The following is a 22852-nucleotide window of genomic DNA, read 5'->3' on the forward strand; positions in this document are numbered from 1 at the left end:
GAAACCCCTTATGATGTATCCATTTTCATCTCCTTTACCAGACACTAAACTGTAGCGCACCAGTCTTACCTTTATCGTCAAGGCAGCCAAACCAGAATGGGGAGCATCATTAATGCCAGCTTCTGCTACCTACCCCCATCCTCTGAGTGAACCAGAGATCAATTGGAAAGGCTTGTTTTTACAAGTTTCTTTTCCACTGTGGTAGTTAAAGTGTTACTTCTCAAGAGCAAACTGCTCACTAAGGGAACAAGCTTCTGATTGTGCTGTCACAAAACCAACATCATACCCACTGTTTTGCCTCTAAAAGTTTCAGAATGTTTCTAGCTGAAACTTTGTAACGGTTTACAATTTTAAATAAAGGCTCAAACCATTGAAAACAGAATGCTCAGATCCAAAGAGAGGAAGAGAAGGAAAAAGCAGGTGGCTTCTGAAAAATGGCATTTGCAGCGGTAGCACCCCATATACGAGCTTTGTTATACTCAGGGCTTAAATGTTTTAAGCTACAACCCAGTACTTTTTAAAGCAGAAGATGAAATGGCTGCTTTATTTAAGAAGACAAAGAAAAAAAAACCCACTTAAAATCTGTATATGTTAAGGATTTCATTATAGGCTTCAGGCTTTGTTACTGCCTAAGCATTCTCACTCCAATGGTTCTTTGCCTTCTGGTTTGATTAGCAATAATAAGGGGTATCACCTATAGTCAATACAATTCTTGTAGCATTAAAAGCTAGGTTGTTAGTCCATGAGCTTTTATGCTACACTGCATTTTCTCACCTTGACAGCCTATGTGAAGAACCCAAAACCAAACAGTGTGACATCAGAAATGGAGAGTTGATGATAAATGGAATAGAAACATGGTGAAGGAAAAAACAGACAAAATATGTAAACAGAAAGAACAAGGGTACAAAAGAAATTAATGACTCAGAGAGACTACAGCTGCAGAAAACTTAATCATTTGGAGCTTATCATCCTAGCAATGGGAGGTTTTTAAAAATGGTTGAAGGAAAGTCATAGATGACATACAGTCCAAAAATGTAAAAAAATAGAGAGGCAAAAGCAATGTTAACATCAAAAAAAACCCACTTTAAAACTCTATGATTTTAATCTCAAACGACGTTACTGCTTTCATTCATCTGTTGTTACTGTGCTCCAGCACTGTCATTCTGCATGTCAGAACAGATGAGTTATGTCACAGACCATTATCTACTAATTCCCAGGTCCCTCTTTGCTTGGTTCTCAAGTCTTGCATATACTGTTATCATGAAACACTTTAGTCACTGCAGCTTGAGAGATACTGCTGTACTCAAGTGGTGGGTTTTTTCCCCTTAAAGTGAAGGGAAATAAACTTCTCTTCTGCCCCAGCAAAGAGAAAGACAGAGAAGACTTAAGAAGACTCATTCTGAGAAAGCCAACAATTTTTCAATCTATCAAAGTCACATTTCAAGCAACCTCATACATTAGAAATTAATCGTCATGAAAATGGGAAATGAAGATTAGTCAATGATACAGCCAGCATGTAAAAGCAGAGATGTTAAAAATATCAAGACATTTAAGATGCTTTCTCCTATCTTTCTGCTGTATTTCTTACAGCCTTGGGGCACCATTTCAAGGCAGGAGTCGTCCAGCAGTCAGAGGCAAAAGGCTCAAATTCTGCACTCTGTTACCCCTAACCAGAGGTAGGAGCTCACTCCTAGCAAATGCCAAATCTCTCCCACACTTCCTCAACATTGCAGTGTTCAGCTTAGCTACTTGTCTTCATTTGAAGACATTACATACCTGGTGCTCCTGCAAGGCCAACTGACCCCAAGGGTCCTGGTTTTCCCTTAATGCCAAAAGGACCTCCAGGACCAGGAGGTCCTCGCAATCCAGGGACACCCGAATATCCTGGATTACCCTGTTCGCCTTTAATTCCTAGGAGGCCTGGTCTTCCATCTAACCCTGGGAACAGAGAGGTGGGAGGTTACAGAACAAATAAAACAAAAGTCACACTTTTAATTAAAAAGTGAGGTTTTAATAAAAGCCTTTGAGTTGCACTAGATTCTAAGAGAAAACCAGCAAACCGCCACCTGTGAGCAGCTTAGAGGACTGCTAGCACAGTATCTTAAAGAGATTGGAAAGAGGAAAGATTTCTGAAAGAGAGACAGTTTGATATTCCCAGATACAAGCAGTATCAGTGCTTACCTTTCGGTCCTGGAAATCCAAGATCACCTGTAAGCCCTTTATCACCTGGGAGTCCAGGTCGGCCACGCTCTCCCAGCGCTCCACTCTCAGCACCAAATACATCTCCAGGAGCTCCCCTCGTTCCAGCTAAGCCTGAAGCACCCATTTTCCCAGGCAAACCATCTGTTCCATCCAGTCCTGGAAGTCCTTGTGACCCTTGCTCTCCTCGAGGCCCAGGGAAGCCTTAAAGAGAAAAACAGTAAATGTCACTCAGCAGAAGTACAGAATATCTGCTTCCAATAGCATCTCTAACAAAATCAACATTTTAAAAATTTCCATGCAAGAAAAAGTTGTTTGGAAAGTCGCAGAATGTTTCAGTACTGAATTAGAAACAATAATTGGTGACAGAAAGTGATGAAACTGTTTAAAACAGTTAGAATATCCTTTCATATTATTCTTTTTTTTTTTTTAAAGAAAAGAATACTTTAGGAGTATCTGGGAGCTGCAGCTAGTTGTAGCTTTACAAGCTTGGTTTCACTAGATGGCAGATTAGGCAAAAAGGACAAAAAAAGGAGGAAGATGGCCATTTCAGGCTACAGACAGGCAGTATCTCACTACCACTATCAACCACAAAAGCTGCAAAGATGATATATTCATCACACCATTTTTACTCTGTCCTCTATGTGAGAAAACTTCTGGCACTGCGGGGCAGAAGACACTGGCAGCCTTGGTACAAGGAGGACTGGAAAGTACTCTCCCTGTACCAAGCAGACACTAAACTGAACTGCTGTGTGGATGTGTCACACTGCTCAGGGGTTATGTCATGAAATCAGTGACCCCATAAAGATGACATCCCCCCTTAATGTAGTGAAAGGATAAGAGATTTCTTCAGCCATATCCAGACAAACCTGATGGATACAGAGCAACCTAGCTTTAGGAATCTTCCCTCACCACCTTGGCTTCTTGCTTTTTATTTATACAACCATCAGAAATTCCCACAGGTAAAATGAGTCCAAGCACCGTGTACAGCGTGCCTTTACCAGAGTACCACATGGCTTAAAACAAGTGTCACAATAAACTTGTAGTTAACCTAAACTGTAACAAAGCACATGACGACGGTCTCTGGAGAAGCAAATTGTGTTGGTTGTCCTCTTTTCTTCCAGCAGCGATATAATATTATAGGCAGGTAACAAGTATCTTGAACACTTCTTTTGTTTTCTTCCAAGCTGCAACCATTTGCTTGCAGAGATTGAATTTGGAAGGAGCACAATGGGGCTCTCAATGGGGCATTATGAATGTACCAGGCAGAAAAGTGGCCTAGAAGGTTGGACAACTCTTTTGATAAAATATTGTACACATTAATCAGACAATAAAAAGAACTCCAGTAAATTCCCTCTTACCAGGTTCCCCTTGCAAGCCTATTATTCCTGGAGACCCTGGCTGTCCTTTTGACCCATGTAATCCAGGTTGGCCTGGAATGCCGGGAAAGCCTTTGCTGCCTTTGGGACCTAAGGGTAAAAATATATTAATAAACAATATCAATGAATGAATAGTGGAAGACAAAAACACAGCACGAGAAAACAGGATCAGATCTTTTCTGCAAAGCTGGTGCTGAAAACACTTGCTGGATACACAATTTAAGCTAAATAAAGTCTCAAAGCTATGGCTGTTTCATCAGCTACATAAACACAGAAGAAGAGGGTTTGTGTTCAGAGGCTACTTGAAAGGGAAAAAATGGTGCAGTCATTATGATCCTCCTTAAGATTTAAGCCTAGTCTCTTTGGGAAAAAAAAGAGCATTGTTCTGCCAGTTAACTCTCTGGAATAACTATCACTCAGAGGAGATTAATTAGCAGGTATTATCTTCCTTGAGCAGTAAGTACTTCTTGGTAGTCAGCCAGTGCATTACAATCAGCTTGTCTCCCTACCTGGCAGTCCTGGAAAGCCGGGAATCCCTGGGGGCCCATATGCTCCAGGAACTATGCAGGGCAAGGTGATACCTAAAACAAAGAAACACTGAGGTTGCACACAGTCCCTTTCAGAGAGACGGTCAGAAGAGGAACATTTAGTATCCAGATGTTTTTTACAGGACATATCATAAGTGGCTGTGAGTGAACTTACACACATCAAACTGCTGACATCTCAAATATATCATGTTAAAGAAAAGAAAAGGCATTTGGAGCCTAGCAATGGTCTAATCTCATCCCTACTACTGACTTACTGCATGACCAGTAAAAGGTAGCAGCTACTGCTGTGGACTACTTGTAGCATGATATCCATGGCTTCCACTCAGCAACTGGTCCTCCCTGTGGTAGAGGCTATGCAACAGGCATCGAAAAGGCAGTCTGTGACTCATAGCGCTTCACGTCCAGGCTGAGAGCTTTCAAAGTCAGTGGCAGCTGACAGGTGTTCCTAACTTTTAAAAATTGAGGATGTTTCTAAGCTGTATAAAAACAGTACGCTACAGTGTGAAATTCTAAAATAAATGTGCACATGTAAGATAAAATACGTATCTAGGGAATATTGACAGATGTTTAAAAAAATCTGTCACCCAAGAGTTTAGGCCAGAGAGATGCATGCATGGAGGGAGGAATAGCAAGGATTTTTTATTTCAGCCTTACTCTCCAACTGCTTCTTCTACAGTCTGTCAGACTAAGAAATAGCCACATGGCTTAAAAGTTTATTAGCAGCGAACAAGACTCAGCAATTGCAAAGCTCTTTGACTGACTTCCACCTCTCAAAAAAAGGCTCTGTTTGTACTAGCAATCCCTCTTCAGTGGGATGAAATTTATGTGGCATTATTAGAGTTGCTAGCACATCAGATTTACCTGAAAGATCTCAAACACTTCCAACATTCCTCCTTGTAGGTCACTGACAATTTGAAGTCACATTCACACAGTCACGGAAATTATTATCACAAAAACTAATTCAAGACTTCCCAACTCCAGAAATGCTTCCAGTTATTTTAAAAGGAGTCTGTGCTAGAACTATAGAATTAGCTCCTATGCTGTAACAGGTGGCTTAGCCTTTAACTATCATAGATACACTTTCTAAAAATGAAAATCTAAAGGACAGGACTTTAAAAGCTATTTAGTCAGAGAGATTACATACAAAAGATGACTACTAAAGCAAATTTGGGGAAGAGAGGTGGTTTTTTTCTAAAAATGAAAATCTAAAGGACAGGACTTTAAAAGCTATTTAGTCAGAGAGATTACATACAAAAGATGACTACTAAAGCAAATTTGGGGAAGAGAGGTGGTTTTTTTCATTACTCTGAACACTTTTATATGCACAGAGAAACAGCTGCCTAACTGCACTGTTGCCCAATATTTGCTGATTTAAATCTGGCATCAACTACAAGGCCAATTAAGGATGAGACAATCAGGTATCACAGATACGTTGTTTCTCATTTCCTTACAACTCTCTTTGCAGGATTCAAGCTCCATTCCCAGACTGACAAGCCAAATTTATTCATCAGCCATCCAAGAGCACTCCGAATTGTGACTGCTTTTGGTCCTGAGGAGGTAATCTGGTCTAAATCAGGCAACACTGGAAGTATTTCTTCCAGCACAGCAACACGAGTTAAACACTTTTCAGAAAAGATTAACATTTTCAGATGACTAACAAATTTTATTAACAAAAGACCTGAGTCAAACTATTTCCTGGATAAATCCAATCAAATCAGTGGACTTCTGTATGGATAATAAATATGGCTCTTTGCTTCCGACATTGACAGTGGGAATAGGAGTCTCAAAATGACATAGGCCAGGACCTCATAAAGTAACCCAATACGTCTTTTCTGGTGCAAAGGCTGTAAAGATTCCTGCGAATTTTCTGGTTGAAACAGTGCTAAGAACTGGTTCAATGACATTCTTCTTGTGTTCTTCTCAATAGATTCCAACTCAGTTCCCAAAAGGCTGTGTGAAAATCTTCTGACTTCGATGCCTATGTCCAACCAGAGACGGAAAGTTAAGCTTTCAGTTTTGGGTCCAGCCCCAAACCCAGTCAGGGTAGGCAGATTTGAGCATCCCTCTCTCACGGTCCCAAATGACAGAGAGTGATTCTGGTTTGACCTCCCACTTCTACCCCCCTTCATTCCACCCTCAACCCTAATTTTCATGATTTCGTTGTTCTGACTTGTGTGACTGATTTCATTATTCAGACTTGTGAGAAGAAAGAACAATCCTAATCTCAAATTCTAGCTAGTCGGGGGCTGCCAACAGGTATCAGCTCTAGTATAAAGAAACAAGCAAGGCTCATGTGGAAAGTGGGATGTAGCAGGGAACAAGAGGGAACGCAACCCCCAGGGTGTCTAATCTCCTCACATATTGAGATGCTATGCAAATTCTGAAGGAAACATCAGAACATTTTCTACTTTGATGTGAGAGAACCAAGGGTCAGTTCTCAATTCACTGCTTTTATCTTGATGTAAGGCATTCACTGACAGCAAAATTCATTTAAAAATGACTATACTCATGATAACATATCTACACAGAGTTGCAATAACACTTCCATTCTTACACAGACAAAGAGTGCTCTATTTTCATCTGTGACAGCAATTCGTCTTTATAGTCAGCACTAGCTTTAAGAACAGAGGTTCAAAACTAAAATACCCATGATCCAATTTATGCTTCAAACCGTTATGGGCACCTAATACCATGATTGCAAGATGTAACACACACATTGCTGCCTGAACGTGGGTACACTTTGACAGGGCATTCTTTTGATAAAGTAGAAGTTAAATGGTAGGGACACAAAATAAAAAGTCCAGTTCTGGTCTTCTGCAATCCTATGTGAGCCTGACACTGAATGCTTGATAAAATAAGAAGTTGAGGTCCATCTCTGAGACATTTCCTCCTCAGACACAGCACAATAAAGAATGACATTTTTCAAAAAGCGAGCATTCGGGGCAGCAACTGGCATGGAAAGGGAAGTTTAATTAATACTGTTGCATTCACATCACATGGCTTTAAGGACTGTCTTATGAGAGTTTTCCAAAAACAACTCTGTACAACAGCATATTCTGTATTTTACATTATTAGCCAGCAGTAGAATACTTGAACAATGGATATTTCATGTGAGGATAACTGAAATGCAAATAGGACTGTTTGTGTGTTTTGCAAAATGATGTAAGCAAGGCTTAGTGTAAAAATTATATAAGCAAAACTTAGTGTTCCCCAGCTACTCAATAACCTACATTATCATATTTTATAGAATAATATCCCAGTATCAAGGAAATTAAACAATTATGAAACCATCATGTCAGGCAAAAAGCGAAACATGGGCAGTTCCAACATTTTTGAGTAATTGCATAATACCAGGTAAAATCAGTCTAGCTTTTTATAAAATACTGAGTTAGACTTTTCCAAAGAAAGACTGTTTCACCCTGTTTTACTGCACGTGGCATGAACTTGAGCAAAATTCCTCAGTGCTGCCTTTGACGTTGTAATTTCAGTAGGTCACAGTCTCTTTTTAAATGTCTTTCCTCATTTTCACGATAAGACCTTTCAGTCTGGGCAGTACAAGAAATGACTATTTCTTCCACCCACACACATTTCTTTAATATTAGATGAAACTTACTATATCAAAGGGTCTTTTAATGTATGTAAATTATTTCCTAGTATGGAGGGAATGATGCATTCACAAGTCTTCTTACACATCTCTATGGAGGTGCAAACTGAACTGGCTAATGACTTATTCACACTTTCCCACATATTTTGACTATAGATACTTTTCTACAAAGGACCATTCATTGTTAGCAAAGCTTTGATGTAGCGTTCATAATAAGCTGGCTTCTGATGTGCTCCACAGAATATCTAGAGTTCACATCATGTACAGAGCATTTTACTTTTACTTATCTTACAATGCAATTTTAATTTAGTGGATTTTGTAAGAGACAATTTACCAAACAAAGATGTAAGCATTCATAGCTATGAATTAGTAAAGCTTTTAGCATTTAGCATGTGACTTGAATTGGAAAAAAAGCTTATGCAGACTGTTCCAGGGGGACATTAAGCTAGCTGTCTCCTCACCCCATAACAACAACCCAGCATGACACTGATGTGAGGTAACATGCCACCCAGCATGTCCGTGCAACCTTCCCAGTGCTATTCTGGCCTATCTCTCACCTCCCCCTGGGTTTAAGATTCCTCTGCCAACTCCTCATACTGCAGTGGTCTTACCGCCAAGGTTTTTGAACTCAGAACATCAGTTTATCAGTTCAGAAACCTATGCAACAATATTATGCCTGCAAATGTATTATTGATTTTGCATTATTGATACTGACAGAATTACAAACCTAGAAGCCTAAGCATACACAGAATGGAAGATACACTGAAAATCAGCAGCGGCAAAGAAAAAATACTGTTTATCTTAAATTATATTTAAATGGCTGACATGGAATCAAGACATTGGGACTAGCTCTCTGTAGTCATTTTGTTATGAAAACATTTTCCATAAAAGTTTAGACATATGACTTTCCACGTAACTCACTTGGAACTCTGAGAATGAACATAAAACATCATACATGAAACATTATCAAACCTGTATTTACTGACTTTATTACTTGTCATTATGGTACGCTTTAGGTACGTATAATGACATACCAGCTGAGCCAAACTGTAGTACCTCAGGAAGCAAACAGCCCAGAGCTGGTTGCACCAATCATAATTGAACTCCCTACCTGACTGTCATGACAATGTCTTATTCACCAACGGCTGTTTGTACATACAATGTACTACAGTTTCTTCTTTTAAAAAATATCTGGAACTCTTCTTATTTCAATAACAGTAATAGTTCTGAAAACTGATTCATAAGTCTCCAATACCAGTGAGCTATTATTTTTACCTGGACAATGAAGGAGGTTGCGCTTTTTAAAAACCTCTTTTTATCAATCTTCCTAACTACCTTTGGTGTAAAAGGGTTCTCCAGCAGTAGTCAGTGAGTAGCTCCATCCAACACTCTTACTATTTGAGTACTGTTTGAGTATTTGTTGCTTATTATCTGTGTCCTCCTGAGCATGACAGCTTGAGAAAGCTGTGACTGCTGTGTAAGGTCTGGTGAGCCCACAAACCAGTTTCAATTAATTTAAAGAGCAATCTTTAATCTAATGCAATCTTCTGGCCTGGCTACAAGCACAGCAGTAAGTTGAGTGCCATTTGACTTGTAGCAGCTTTGCACCTTTTCAAAATAAGAGCAGACCCAGCAACACCTACCTGGAGGGCCTGGAAGACCTGCTTGTCCTGGAAACCCATCCATTCCTGGGTCACCTGATGGCCCACGAACTCCACTAGGACCTGGATATCCAACGCCAGGAGAACCAGTTTCTCCACGATGGCCCTTGGAGCCAGGTAATCCTGGCAGTCCTTTTTCACCTGGGAAACCTAGCCCACCATCACCCTGTACACAGCAAAGACAATTACAGCTGAAAATCAAAGAATATACACCACTATAATTTTAACAAATGCATAAGTTTGGTCAGCTCTGTGCAAGGTTCAGATGGGCCTAGGAAGGTACATGGAAACCACTGTAAATTATCCATCATTATTTCAAAGATTCTGGTGTGATTTTTCTATTCCAAGATTTGACTCATAATTATGCCTACAGTGTCTTTTATCTTTTAGGACACAACATAAAACAGCATTAGGCTCTACCCCACTACTGGAAGTTTATCTTTTGACTGGGTAGCCAGAGGCATAATGAGTGCCAATTATTAATCCTGACCAAGTCAAATTTGTGTTCAGGGACTGTGAGCTTTTTATGTATTTGGAGGCTTACCACAGGGCTAATCAGGACTAGTAAACCAGGCCTTTCTATTGTCTCTGCTCCTTATTCCAATTCTGAAGCACTGCTGCTAAATCAATCTGAACTTACTGGAGGGCCTGGTGGGCCTGGCAAGCCTGGAAGTCCATCCCTGCCAGGGGTTCCCGGGATGCCTGAAGGTCCTCTGGGTGCTGTGGCACCACGGTCCCCACGAGCACCTCTGCCTGTTGCGTAGGATGAATCCCCTTTTTCTCCCTTAAGGCCTGGAAGACCTTGCTGACCAGCCGAAGCCTACAGACCAAAAGAAAAAAACAGGAATATGAACACAGATAGAAAAGGCTTTGCTTCTCAAAAATGTCATATGAGGACAGGACACAATGACTGGAGCTAGAATCACCAAAGGGTTTCCTATTGTATACATTACACTAAAAAAAATAAAAAAGAGGAGGTTTCATTATTTCCAAATGTTTCAATCAAGTCACTACAGCTTTACAGTGGCAAGCCAAACCCTGGTATATAGCACTATAGAGACAGCAATCTTGGATGGCATCTGGGAACATTACACCACTCATGATATAACGGGGCCCAAGTATTGAATCTTCTTCCCTATTACTTGGTGTGCTGCATTTACTGACACTGATAAACATACTCTGAAGAAAAAAGACTGGTGTCTTTATGGACTACAATTTTCAAAAGTAAATACTGCCAATGAGCAATGCTCTGCGCTTTGGAAAATCCTGTTTGTTACCGTTGCTCTTTCATAAAAAAACACTCTCACTAATGTATTTAGCATACAGCAGCTGAGGAGGAGACTGCATCTAAGGCACACAGTTTTTACAGCTATGAGCAATGATGTGGAAAGATCTCACCATTCGATTTTTCAGGTCTTGGTGCAGATGTATATCTGCATATCTGCTTCCCCAGCCAGCCCTCACTTAGGAAGAACCCTGGGTCTAATCCATGTATGCCTATGGCCAAGAAGCCCTGGCATGTATAATTGTTACTGTTTTTCTCTCGACTGCTAAACATGCAGTTCTCAGAACTTAAGAACCATTTCTTCTCCCATTTTTTATAGGTGATAATTTCTCTACTTTCAGCTTCTTTTCACAGATCAGTTTCTGGGTTGCTTTTTTTTTTTTTTAAATCCAAACAAGTAGAAGAAATTATGCAAAAAAAATGTGTTCTGCTTTCACTACAATCAGCACCAGCAATTGCACATGAGCACTTTTTTCTCCTTTAATTCATGACAACCAATATAAACTCTTCCTGCCTTACCGGAGGGCCTCGCAGTCCTGGTGCGCCCACAGTGCCTGGGTCTCCACCAATGCCCTTAACCCCAGGCACACCAGGGCTTCCCGATGGACCTGGTGGACCTGAGATGCCTTTTAGACCAGCTCTTGTAACTCCTCCATCACAAGCACAATCACCTGCCTCTCCTGGAAAATACAGTCAACACTCCAAACTCAGTTTCATTTGGATAAAGACCCTTTTCAGTTGCAAGAACTCAAAAAGCAGTATTTGATTAAATTAGGACAAAGCCATTCTCATATGATTTGATTTTGTGCCTACTATGCTCAGGTGATGTGAATGTCAAGCAAGCGGAGCTCAGGTTCTGTCCAGGTTAATTTCTGTGCAATACCCATCACCAAATTACCATGTGCAGATGAACGTCAGCACTTCTTGAACTCTTCCCAAACATTTAGACTCTCCTATACAGATGGTTTTAGGAGAGTTTTAGGACAGAAGTCTTGTGTTTTTTTAAAGAGATAGTTATATGTCAGAGAAAGCAAGTCCATACTCCCACTCACAGTATGTTACAATGACCCTCAGCTGGATATCTTTATATTTCCCAGAATCATAACTGGCCATGGATCCAAACAACCACAAAGCACAGTGATGTCTGTGTCATCATGGCTTTTGCCACTGGTTCTGTCACAAACTAAGACCCAAATCCTCATCATTTTTAGCACAGAGGAGAATAAAATTAAGTTTCTCTGTCCTTTCCAGTCTATATTGCAAAAAGCAGTGAACAAGATTTTATTTCTAACTCTCACTACATCTTATGGCTTTAAAGTATAACTTACTTAGCTAATTTTCTGGGTATGAGATGTTTATCTGCTTATTTGCCTGAGCAGAGTAGGAAGTAGGAAATAGGATTTTGCTGGCAGTGCTGGGCACACCTCCCTCTAAATTGTAAAGGCTGTTGGCTCCTTTAATCCATCTCAACCTCCTGTGATTTGTCGTAAAGACACTTCCACCCCATACCTTAGGATATTACCATGTGTAAATATCTTTCTGAGGCCCAATGACTGCTAAAAGGCTCTCCCAAAACAGGAGTCAATTACCTTTGTACCCCTTTGGACCCAAAGCTCCTGGCAGCCCTCTTTGTCCAGGCTCCCCTGGGGCCCCAGTCCTTCCATCCAGGATCGTGTCTGGGGGGAATGAAGGGCCTATATGCAGAAAGAAGGCAAGCAAAAGCCATGAGAAGGCTAGATTTCCAGCTCATTAATTACTTACAATGTCAGTTATGCAACTGACAGAAATGGCACTGGATCAAACTGCAACTGTGGAAGTTACACAAGGAGATAGAACTTGGTTGGTATCACAGGCTGCACTCCTCTGCCATATGTTTGCTTCTAGCTTCTCATACAGAAAAGCAAAAGCTCTCACAATGTGGATGCAACAGAGTTTCATTCCTCTACTGTTCTACCATTAGACTTTTTTCAAAGACTTAACAGTTGGCCGAAGAACTAACCAAACTGTGAACAGGTTGTTTAAAGAAGGGCAAATGACTTCGTTCATGGCAGATGTGCCTTTACAGCTCTGGGAGAAGCTGAGACTCATATGGATAGAAGTTGAAGGGTCAAATCAATGTATTGGTGATTGCGATGACTGGCTATTGCCCTTTTTGTTGGACAGAAGCTATCATATATAAGCGGTGTCTCTGCTGCTGCTGGCATGGCAGAGTCATCTCCAGGGCTACCTGCCTTCTGCAGAGCTCCTCAACTTCTCATTAAGATGCTGCAGCTCAGGAAAGAGACTGAACAGCAAAAAGGTTCAGGGGACTTGCCCTGTCCCTCACTTTATAACTGCAGGATTATTTTCTACATCTCTTTATATGCTGAATAGAATGAAACATTAGCTGACAGAAACAGCAGTGGAAAGTGATCTAACATAATCTAAAACTACTGTGTCTGAAAACCCTTCCCCTCAATGACAACAGTAAGACGGAGTGCTGACCAGCACCCGTCTGATGTTCCATGGAAACAAACTGCAACCATCAGCTAAAAACAGCTACAAGAGCTTTACAGACTCTGCAGAAAAACGAGCCGGATTTGACTAACAAACAGTTATTGATAAGAGAGCACTTATTTATTCTCCACAGAAAATCATTTCATCAGACCATGCTCATTGGCTCCATCACTGGAGTGTGCCCTGTTTTGAAAGGTTGGCTCTCAAAAATAAAACAGGCTGTTTGACCTCAGTTTATGGCAGAATGGTAAAACACAAGGTTTGTGTAAAATCAGCCCTTTTCATGTAATACTCAATTTCTGAGGAAAACAAAACAATGCATAATTAATCCAAACAGGGCATCCATACAAATGAACATGTAAAAATAAAATCCTATTTCCTTAGGTCTGAAAAGTGTCTCTTCAGGCATCCTATCTGACTCCTGGTACCCAAAATACCTACTCACAAGAATAGACATTTACCCCAGATGCTCATAAGGTCATGGTCTATTCTATATCTAAGCCAGTAGGAGACGAGCCTAGAACGTCAAAGTCCTCTGTGTCATAAATTGTGTCTACGCAACCTTGTGTTTCAGTCTCTCAGGCTACCGCTCTAACAATAATTAGCCGTATTTTCTTACTTCAGATGGGTGGCTGCTGATATGTATACTTAAGCTCGTGAGTTGCAATCACAATGAGGTGTCAACCAAACATTTAAAATTTACAGATGAATAATCCCCACTGACAAAGAAATAAATATATAAATTATTATTTGTCTTGTTTCACTCTGAATCCAATATAAAAATAGAAGTTAAAAATATATATACCTGGTGAACCAGGCAATCCTGGTGCTCCTGGCAGACCCGGTAAACCACCTCTGCCGGGAGTGCCTGGTAATCCAATCGCTCCTCTTCCTGGTTCTCCCACTTCACCCTTCGCACCTGGAATACCTGGAGACCCTCCAGGGCCCATTCCATCTAGACAACAATGACACAATGAGCAGCTCTCCAGCAGCAAACACATTCTAGTATTTTTAATGTTATGAAAATTACTGTTGTGCCCTGAACTGCAACCATGTTAGCAGCGAACAATTTATAATTGCACAGAAAGGAAAACAGTAATTAGAGCCGCCAACTGGCTCCCATTTACACACTCCTTCGGTCATCCAAAAAACTTCACAGACTGCGTTTAAGTCCCACTGATCAGTTAGACAATTAACTATGTAAGACTGCGGTTTATTTATTTTCTGATTTCCTTTGAGTGAGATAATTTCTTTAGTAGATCCTAGTCTCTGGATCATTGCAGCCCAGGACTTCACAGATGACATACAAGTGAAACAGAAACTTTCAAGTGAGATCTTTGATGGGACAAATGGTTTCCACCTACAGCGGGTTTATCTAGCCAACCCGTTAGCTCTCTATTGCAAATATGAAAAGTCATTAAAAAAAATTTTTCAAAAACATTTGCTATTATTTAAAATGTAGGAAAGGTTCTGCCAATCAACTCATTCGAAATGGAAATCAAACAACCAATCTCCTGTGTAAACTGCTACACCAAATATTCACACCTGAAGACTTACCTGGGCTGTAATCATTGTGGGACTAATTCTGCTCCCATCCAAGTCAACATACTTGGTTTCCCTGGGTGTCATCCCTGCCTCCTATGTCTCATACAGCAGTCTGCAAATCAGCCAGCAGAAGGGGCAGGGAGAGGCTTGCTCCAATACCTTCACCATCTACTACCCAGTCTTCTCAGCAACAAACACAGAAAACAGCATGGTAAGGACACTGTTAGCAGCTGCTTTACCTCTCTCCAGGCCTGGAAACCCTGGAGCTCCTGGAAGGCCTGGTAAACCGCTGATCCCTTCATCTCCTGGAGGACCAGATATTCCCGGGTTTCCAGGGTCACCTGGGGCACCTATTAGACAAATACAGAAAAACAAGGAGGAAAATCTCATGAGAATTTCTGCTGAAAGACTCTGTTCAGTCAACTACCCCGGTGGCCACTGATCTCATTGACAGCAAAGGTTGCAAAGCCGTTAGCAGTAAGCCTGTTAGTCAAAGTTAACAATAATGGGAAAAACTCCTCCTGACCTGTTAGAGGTTGTTGCAAACTTGACGGCATGTGAAGGAGGAAGAATAGGAGAGATCATAAAATTTGTCCCCTCACTTTTATAGCTTCAGAGACTGTTCCCATCCAAGCCTCATTCAGCTGTGGCATTAATTAAGCTCATTTTCTCAATAATATTCTTACCACATTGAATGACAAATAATAGCAGAATGACATTCAAAGTACCCATTTCCGAGCAACACAAGGAAGCCGTTTTTCCTCAGTACACTGAAGAAAGACACATGGGTAGACACGCAGCACTTCCCCATGCTCACACACAGTCAGCCTCCCAGGCACCAAATTTCATTCTGCCTTGAAACATATCATTCTGCAATGTGGGGATGAAAGGTTTATTGTAAACTCTGAAATTATAAACATGGGACCAAACGTACATGTATGCCAACAATACAGAAATTAAAGGAAAAATAACAAGGGATGGGTTAGACCCAATACACAATGTGGAAAAGTGGTAAAATATAGTAAGAAGGAACGTTGGACCAGAAAAAGTGCTTCAGACGAGTTCCAAAACAGAATAGAAACGTGTACCTGAAATGACTACACCTTCCCTGTCAATAATGATGGGAGGGCCTGGGGGACCGATGTCACCTAATTCACCCTGTAGAAGAAAACAGATTCACGCCACATTCAGATGGGTGATGGAGGGGAAGACTGCTTGTCAGGAAACAGACTGTATTACGATAGCAATGTCTGCGGTCATTCACTGACTAACCATCATTCTTTGTCTTGGTGAAGAATGTTCTGCTATTCACAATCATCTGCTGTCCTGACTTACCTACTTCCTGTCATGGTTGCTTCAGATGAAGTGTTTGCTACTATCCAGCTACCCTCCGAAGGCATCCCGTTACCTCAATAGGAAGCACGGACAAGTATATACCATGTGTACTGGAGACCAGTTATCATATCAGCATATTGACCAATATCGGGTAGATCATATTTGTTCACCTTGTGGTAAAAGCGAGAGACCTGCTACGAACATACCCATTTTTAAAAGCATTCATCACTGCAGCTATCTGTTGCCTTGGAATCCTGAATTTCAATAATAGGAGCTTCCAGGAAAATGGATTCCTCCATAAAATCACCGAGGTAGAACAAGCAAGTTGTGACAAACTGCCGTATCATTCCTTCCTCTCACTCTAACACAGTATCAAATCCTCTTTGAAACAGCAAGTGCAAAATCTGATTGTTGTCCAAATTGCCATCATATTTATAATATAAACACCACGCAGTGAGCCAAGGCAGTGCACACTTTGTTGCTTCTTCCAGTAATACTCCTCTGTGCATAAACCTGTACTACTACTTCTTCCATGTGCTCCGCACAAAAAAGCCCTTCAGTACTTGCATTTCACACGTCTACCAACCATACACCAATCTTGGTGGCAGATAAGTGTTTTTCACAGCGAACTACTATCCAACCATTTTCCACTCAGTTTCCGGAGGTCTGACTGTCCAAGTTGTGAGATACCCAGAAAATGTCTGCTACGCATTGCCTATCTCCAGTACGAGAAATTGAACATACTCTTTTCAGTCTTGTCAATACTTGTAGATCTGTGATCTAAGACTTCAGGTAGCTTTGGCAACTATTTTAACATCCACTTACATCTAATCTTGCCTCAGTTGTCCAGTAAATATGGCATTGGTGTAAGAATAAGGGAGACCAGAGAGACTACACCTACAATTGTAAGTCATGAAGTTACACGAATGAACATTGTAAAGGTATTAAAATACCCGAGTGTTCATAGTTCAGCAACCATTCATTTTTATCCTTAACAATAAAGTAAATGAGGAACTGAAACATACTGAAAATTACAGTGATACAGAAGTAAAGAAGAGATTTGACTGGGACAATGATACTTATTTATTCACACAAATATCTTTAAAAAAGCAATGCTTTAGTATTTTCATGTGAGAAGTTACCTTCATGCCATCGACTCCATCCAGTCCTGGATAGCCTGGAATACCTGGATGACCCTACAAAGTCACACAGGGGAACATTGTTACACAGTGAGACAATAAGACAGTGGCGTTATTTGTTAGCTGAGACATCTGCAGTGCCTGGACTTGAATCACAAACCCAATTCATTGTCCTGCCAAACATTTGCAGAAGAAATAAAGAGAAAACTGATGGCATCAACTTCTCAGCACTCACAAAATACCAGAGCTCCTTTAGGCCTCCTTGTGCTGTAAAGATGGTGAGAACTTGTGAGCAGGCATGAGGGTGTCCAAATCAGGAGGACACCTTGGAGTTCTCTCAGAACCGTAGAAATGCTTGTGGAGTGAGGAGTCTAGAACATTACTTTCCTTGTCGCCCACACCTTCCCCTTCACTCTGTTCCCCCTCTAACAAATTATTGGCACCAAAACATGTAAAGTGACACTGGGAGATCCAGCTCTCCAGCTATCCATTTCCTGTTAGCATTCTCAGGGACACCAAAATTCCCCTTCTGGGTATGTGGCTGGAAATCTACACAGAAGTGATCTACTGTTCTCTATTGGGTAGCTTATTCAACCTGGCCCAGTATGGACTGCAAATCCCACTGCCACTGCAGACAAAATGGGACATTCCAAGAGCTCTGGGGCAGTGAACCTTAACTTTAAACCTTGCCTGTGATTCTGAAGTCTTGAACAGCTCTAGGCCCCAATATAGCCCATACACAGTATTGTTGAGAAACTTGTCATAAAGGGCTTGTTTTTAATCATATAATTTTAACACATAGATATGAATTAGATTATATTGGAGATACCATCACCTTCAGTATATCTTGAAAAGGACATACACAAAACAAAAGATACAAGAAAGTGACTGAATTCCAGGCTGTAAAATGAAAATTGTATTTCTGAAAGTTGCTTTCTTGAACAACTTCCACTGCTGTATCTGCTAGTGGAAGTGCTTTAACACATTTTCAGCCACTTGATCACATGGCCATTTCCATCCCCAAAAGGGGAAAAGTGGGAGAGCTGATTGTTCCAGGAGGGAATGTACAATTTCCAATCTGTGGAGGTGGTCCTCTGAATACGTAGGGATAACCAGAGAGACAGTTAAAGGGATCTAGAGTTTTATGCGGACTTTCTAGTTAGCTCTCACTAGTTTAATAAGGCAGGTGCATTCATCCATCAGAGAACTTGGAGCCACTAAATAAGGAATTCAGTAGATCTTAAGCAGTTAGATGGCTTCTGTAATTGTAAGTACAGTAAAAAAAAAAAAGAAATTTCACCTTTCTCCCTGGAATCCCGTCAGATCCATCCAGTCCCAAAAGACCCTAGAAGAGCAAAAAACCAATAACTTTCAGAGGCTCAGTCTCAGTCTGGTCTTACTTTATCAGGCTCCAAATATATCAGCATCAAAGAATGAAAAGGTAAAACTTTCAAAAGGAGAAGCTACCACTGATTTTCCATATCTCCCAAATATTAACGATCATAATTGAAAGAATTCAGCAAAATAACTGATAAAAGAAGTCTTCTCTTCTTTAGCCATTGTCTTTCAAGCGGTTCAAGTTAAATAAGTCATGGTGTCTCGACTTACCAGGAAGTTAATAGTTTGTAATTATAAAGCCATGAAACTTAATGCGATCAAGACTTTCTATCTTGACAATTTATTCTGCACACGCAGAACAGAATGCCTTGATCTTCCTGTTGTGTATAAGCACGTCTCTGCAGGGTCACGGTGGTTTGAAGAATCTATGGCTGGTATGTGACTGAGCATGCTGTTAACTCCCACATTCATTGACTAGTTAGACCAACATCTCTTGCCAGCTTGTCCATTTCTTCCCCAAATATCTGTCTGTGTTCTCTCATGGCTGGTTCTGGCACTGGTTAAGAGCTCCCTAAAGACCCTGCGAGGCCTCTTTATTATCTTCATTTGGACCTCCTGCAAGCTTCCTTTTCTGTGAAGCTTTCAAAAAAACTGGAAAAACACAGGCCCTGCAGTATCAAGACCTCCACTAAATACTTCCATATGATTTTCTTGGACTGCCTTGTCTGTATACATCTTTCTTCTCACCTTCAATCTGAGACTTTACTGAGATAAGAACTATCTATTGGTTCTGTTGTTGTATGGCGCTGGCTACTATGCGACCCAGTCCTATGTCTGAGACTCCTACATGCTTTGGGAACACTTCTGTTAATGAAAGGCCAGTTCATGTGTTTGAGAATAGGCATTTAAGGACTTCGTAAAGTTACCTACCCTGCCACCCGGTAAGCCAGGTACACCTTTTTCTCCTTTTTCTCCAACACCTCCAAAGCCCTGAGGAAAAATGTCAACATTAAATCTGTGATCTGTTTGAAATTGAATAGCACAGCCCTAAGACAAAATGAGCACAAACCCATCTATTAATATAAACAGTACAACAGAGAGACAAGGGGAACTGACTGTTTCGGCTGGGACTCTTTTGCCCCAGAAAGAAAACCTCTATCAACCAGACTTGGCAGTATGTGCAGTACATTATCTTCTTCATTCCCCATGACTTCCATCCATTTAAACCATGGCACATCTCTTAGCAGCAAATGCAAGTAACCCCATGTTATAAAGAGCAAAGTCCTGCCACTGCTACTCTGTATTGTAGTCTACATTTAGAAATTATTTCAAATCTCATTTCTTAACAGCAGCAGCTCAAGGGAGTGCTCAGAGCACCCTTTTTCATTTCTAAAAGCTAAGAATGACACAAAACTAGCATTTGCACGCTCAACATTTGCAAATGTTTGGTGGTTTTCCCAGTCAGCAAGAAGTATCAAATCCAGAGATAGAACACCAGGATTTAATTTTAGTAAGAGTTACAGTAGTTAAGCGATTTTCAGGCTTCAATCTTCAAATATCTTATGGTTAAGTTCACACATATGTTCAACCCCACCAGCTTCAATGGGCCTCTTGTGATGCATAAAGCTAAACATGGACATAATGGAACATGTCCAGAAAGGCTAATAACAAACTGTGCTTCATGTACAGGTTTTTCTTGCATGTCTTTCTACTAAGAACATCTGTACGTTGAAGAAACTGGCAAACAATTTATCTTATTAGTCAGAAGTTCCACAAAATATTTATTCCCTAAACTTATCAAAATAACCTGTGTTTACAAAAGGTTATAAGCTGGGAAATAGCTCTCTGGAATCCAGGGATAAATTGTTGTTCTTGATTCATACAGAGATGCTGCTACACATCCCTGAGTTTATGAGCACTAATGTTAAACAGCCCATTTTAAAACTGGATGTATATAGACAGACAGAAAGATCTGCATGTGCTTTACAACTTTAAAGTAAAATAACAAAAAATATGTTTACACATAATTAAAGGAAAAAAATTAGGATTTTTCTGTAAGTATGTCTACCTCTCTGTGGGACATCAAGAAACACTGCCATCAAGTGGCCTTGTAAAGGGTTTGTCTACTTGCAGGTCTCTGCAAACTGCAGATTACATGCACTGAAATGATGGCTGCTTTGTAACGTCTCTAGTAGGACAGCATTATCTTCTTTGTATCTCCAGGACAAAAACCGACCAGATTACAATTACAGTCTTCAAAAAGTCTTGTGGACATTTTAATCAGATTTTCAAAGTACTCTGGTGCCTAGAAACTCCTGCAGAGACCTTGTGAGCTATTCAGAGGGTGTTGAACCATCTAACCCGTATTAGGCATACATTAAAAACTCTCCTCTGTCCTTACCGGCACGCCAGGCAATCCTTTGTCTCCAGGGAATCCTTGAGGGCCTGGATCACCCTGACAAAGGGAAGTGGTAAACACAATAAATCACTGTCCCTGTGAAAGGAAGACTTTCCCCAATCCACCCATCATGCTCCTGACTCCTAAAGTAAGACCTTGTAATTTGTTTGTCAGCAAGTATACTTGATTTGTGTCATCATGTGCCAGACAGAGTGTCTCTCAGCACAGTGCCGGTGCATGCAACAGATTGTCTGTGACCACTTCCCACGGCTTCAAAGACCACTCCTTGGGAACTGTTGTTCTACTGCTGTCCACTGCTAGAAGTCAAACTAGAAGCATTTGATATCATCATCTAGGGAACTGGAACATGGAAAGCAGCAAAATAACACACGATGAGATAGCATAATGTCTTCACAATCCTGCTTACAAATTCAAGAGCGAGCCAAAAGTAATGGCATTTGTTTGAATCTCACCTCACGCTAATGTAACTCCACCAAGTAAGACAATATCTCTCGTGACTTATGCAGGGGCTTAGGCAAGCTCAGACTGGGCTCCCAAACAGCCTGTATAGGTCCCAGATTAATTTAGTATGCCTAAATTTCATGCGTGTAGAGAATCTTTAACTCAAGATCCATACAGCTCCTATAAAAACACTGATAAGCTAAATATGTATCTCAGTAAATGCCAGGATAACAAAGTAAAGGAGAGAAACCTGATTATTTCAGAGTAGTGTGCATCATAGCCAAACCAAAAGAGTTGGAGCTTTTTATTTATTTTTCTAAATGTATTTGGGTTTTTTGCTTCAGTTGACACAATTTCACAGGTCAAATAGAAACAAACTACAGTTCATTTATTTTTAGGACTAATGACGAAAACCTTTAAATAGCTTTCAGATTTCTCCTTCTGAGCGGTATGTGTTCTCCAGTAGTCCACAATGCTCTGAGCTAAAAATATTTTTATTCAATAGTCATCTGACAGATTAAAATAGTACAGAAAATGATTTTGATTTGGAAATATAACAGCCTTCACTGTCCAGTAATTTCATTCAGCCTTAAATGAAGGAGCATGGGGAGGGGGAGGGTTTGTAAACTGAATTCACAGACCTTTTCTCCTTGCTTCCCTTTTGGAAATCCCATGAATTCCAGTATTCCAGTGGATGGTGGGGGACCTGGAGGGCCAGGCAGCCCTACATCGCCCTGTTGGCAAAAGAGGAAGCTATTAATGTAGGCAGTACATGTTTGATTTCCTATGAAAATGGCTTGCGAATCAGAAAAAAGCCACTCTAATTATATCCCACGTACATAATATCTGTGTGCCTGAATGCTGGCACAGGAGTTTGGTCACAGAAGTCAAAAGATCAGACTGAAAATGAAGATGAACAAAATGCATTAAATCTGTTTCAGAAGAGTTGTGGATATAAAACACAGCAAGGAGAAAAAAAAAAAAGGCTCAGCTTTTGAATCAACAGGAAAACATTACAGAAAAACTTTGGGGAGAAATATGAAAAAAAAGAAGACAAGAAACAATTAGAAATGTAGAATGCTGAGAACCGATTTTAACAGCAGCAGAATCAAGTCCCAAATTGAGAACTTTGAGAAGCCCCATTTTGCCAGTGTAAACTCTCACACAGACTGCAGGACACCCATTTAGGATAGTGAAACTATAAATTACACATCGGTTGACCCAAAGAATATTATGAAACCCAAAAAGAATGAGGTCAGTAGAATAATTCAATACAAGAGGTGAGGGTCCAAAGAAACTGAAAGACAGAGATTCAAAAGATGTCTAAGGACCTTATGTCTTGATAACCATGAAAATACCACACTGAATCGAGATTTTCCCCTTCCCCCTCTTCATCCAGAAAAAGCTCCCATCCTTTTTTTGTGTACCAACAGATAAGGAACCAGCAAGACTCTAGTATTTGG

General features: G+C 40.5%; 1 protein-coding gene across 1 annotated transcript in view; it reads right to left on the reverse strand.

Annotated features, from left to right (window-relative positions):
- COL4A6 (collagen type IV alpha 6 chain) overlaps positions 1 to 22852 on the reverse strand; it is a 145671-nt gene that overhangs the window by 14334 nt on the left and 108485 nt on the right. Inside the window, exons 12-27 of the mRNA XM_076347367.1 lie at positions 22031 to 22123; positions 20931 to 20984; positions 19460 to 19519; positions 18492 to 18536; positions 17195 to 17248; positions 15806 to 15875; positions 14957 to 15067; positions 13978 to 14127; positions 12266 to 12370; positions 11196 to 11356; positions 10032 to 10211; positions 9374 to 9557; positions 4088 to 4159; positions 3561 to 3668; positions 2182 to 2403; positions 1777 to 1938 (exon numbers count right to left, since the gene is read on the reverse strand). Of these exons, the coding sequence (XP_076203482.1) occupies positions 1777 to 1938; positions 2182 to 2403; positions 3561 to 3668; positions 4088 to 4159; positions 9374 to 9557; positions 10032 to 10211; positions 11196 to 11356; positions 12266 to 12370; positions 13978 to 14127; positions 14957 to 15067; positions 15806 to 15875; positions 17195 to 17248; positions 18492 to 18536; positions 19460 to 19519; positions 20931 to 20984; positions 22031 to 22123 (1831 nt within the window). The remainder of the gene's footprint in view (positions 1 to 1776; positions 1939 to 2181; positions 2404 to 3560; positions 3669 to 4087; positions 4160 to 9373; positions 9558 to 10031; positions 10212 to 11195; positions 11357 to 12265; positions 12371 to 13977; positions 14128 to 14956; positions 15068 to 15805; positions 15876 to 17194; positions 17249 to 18491; positions 18537 to 19459; positions 19520 to 20930; positions 20985 to 22030; positions 22124 to 22852) is intronic.

Source organism: Aptenodytes patagonicus, chromosome 9 (assembly GCF_965638725.1).
Source record: "Aptenodytes patagonicus chromosome 9, bAptPat1.pri.cur, whole genome shotgun sequence".
Taxonomy (NCBI): domain Eukaryota; kingdom Metazoa; phylum Chordata; class Aves; order Sphenisciformes; family Spheniscidae; genus Aptenodytes; species Aptenodytes patagonicus.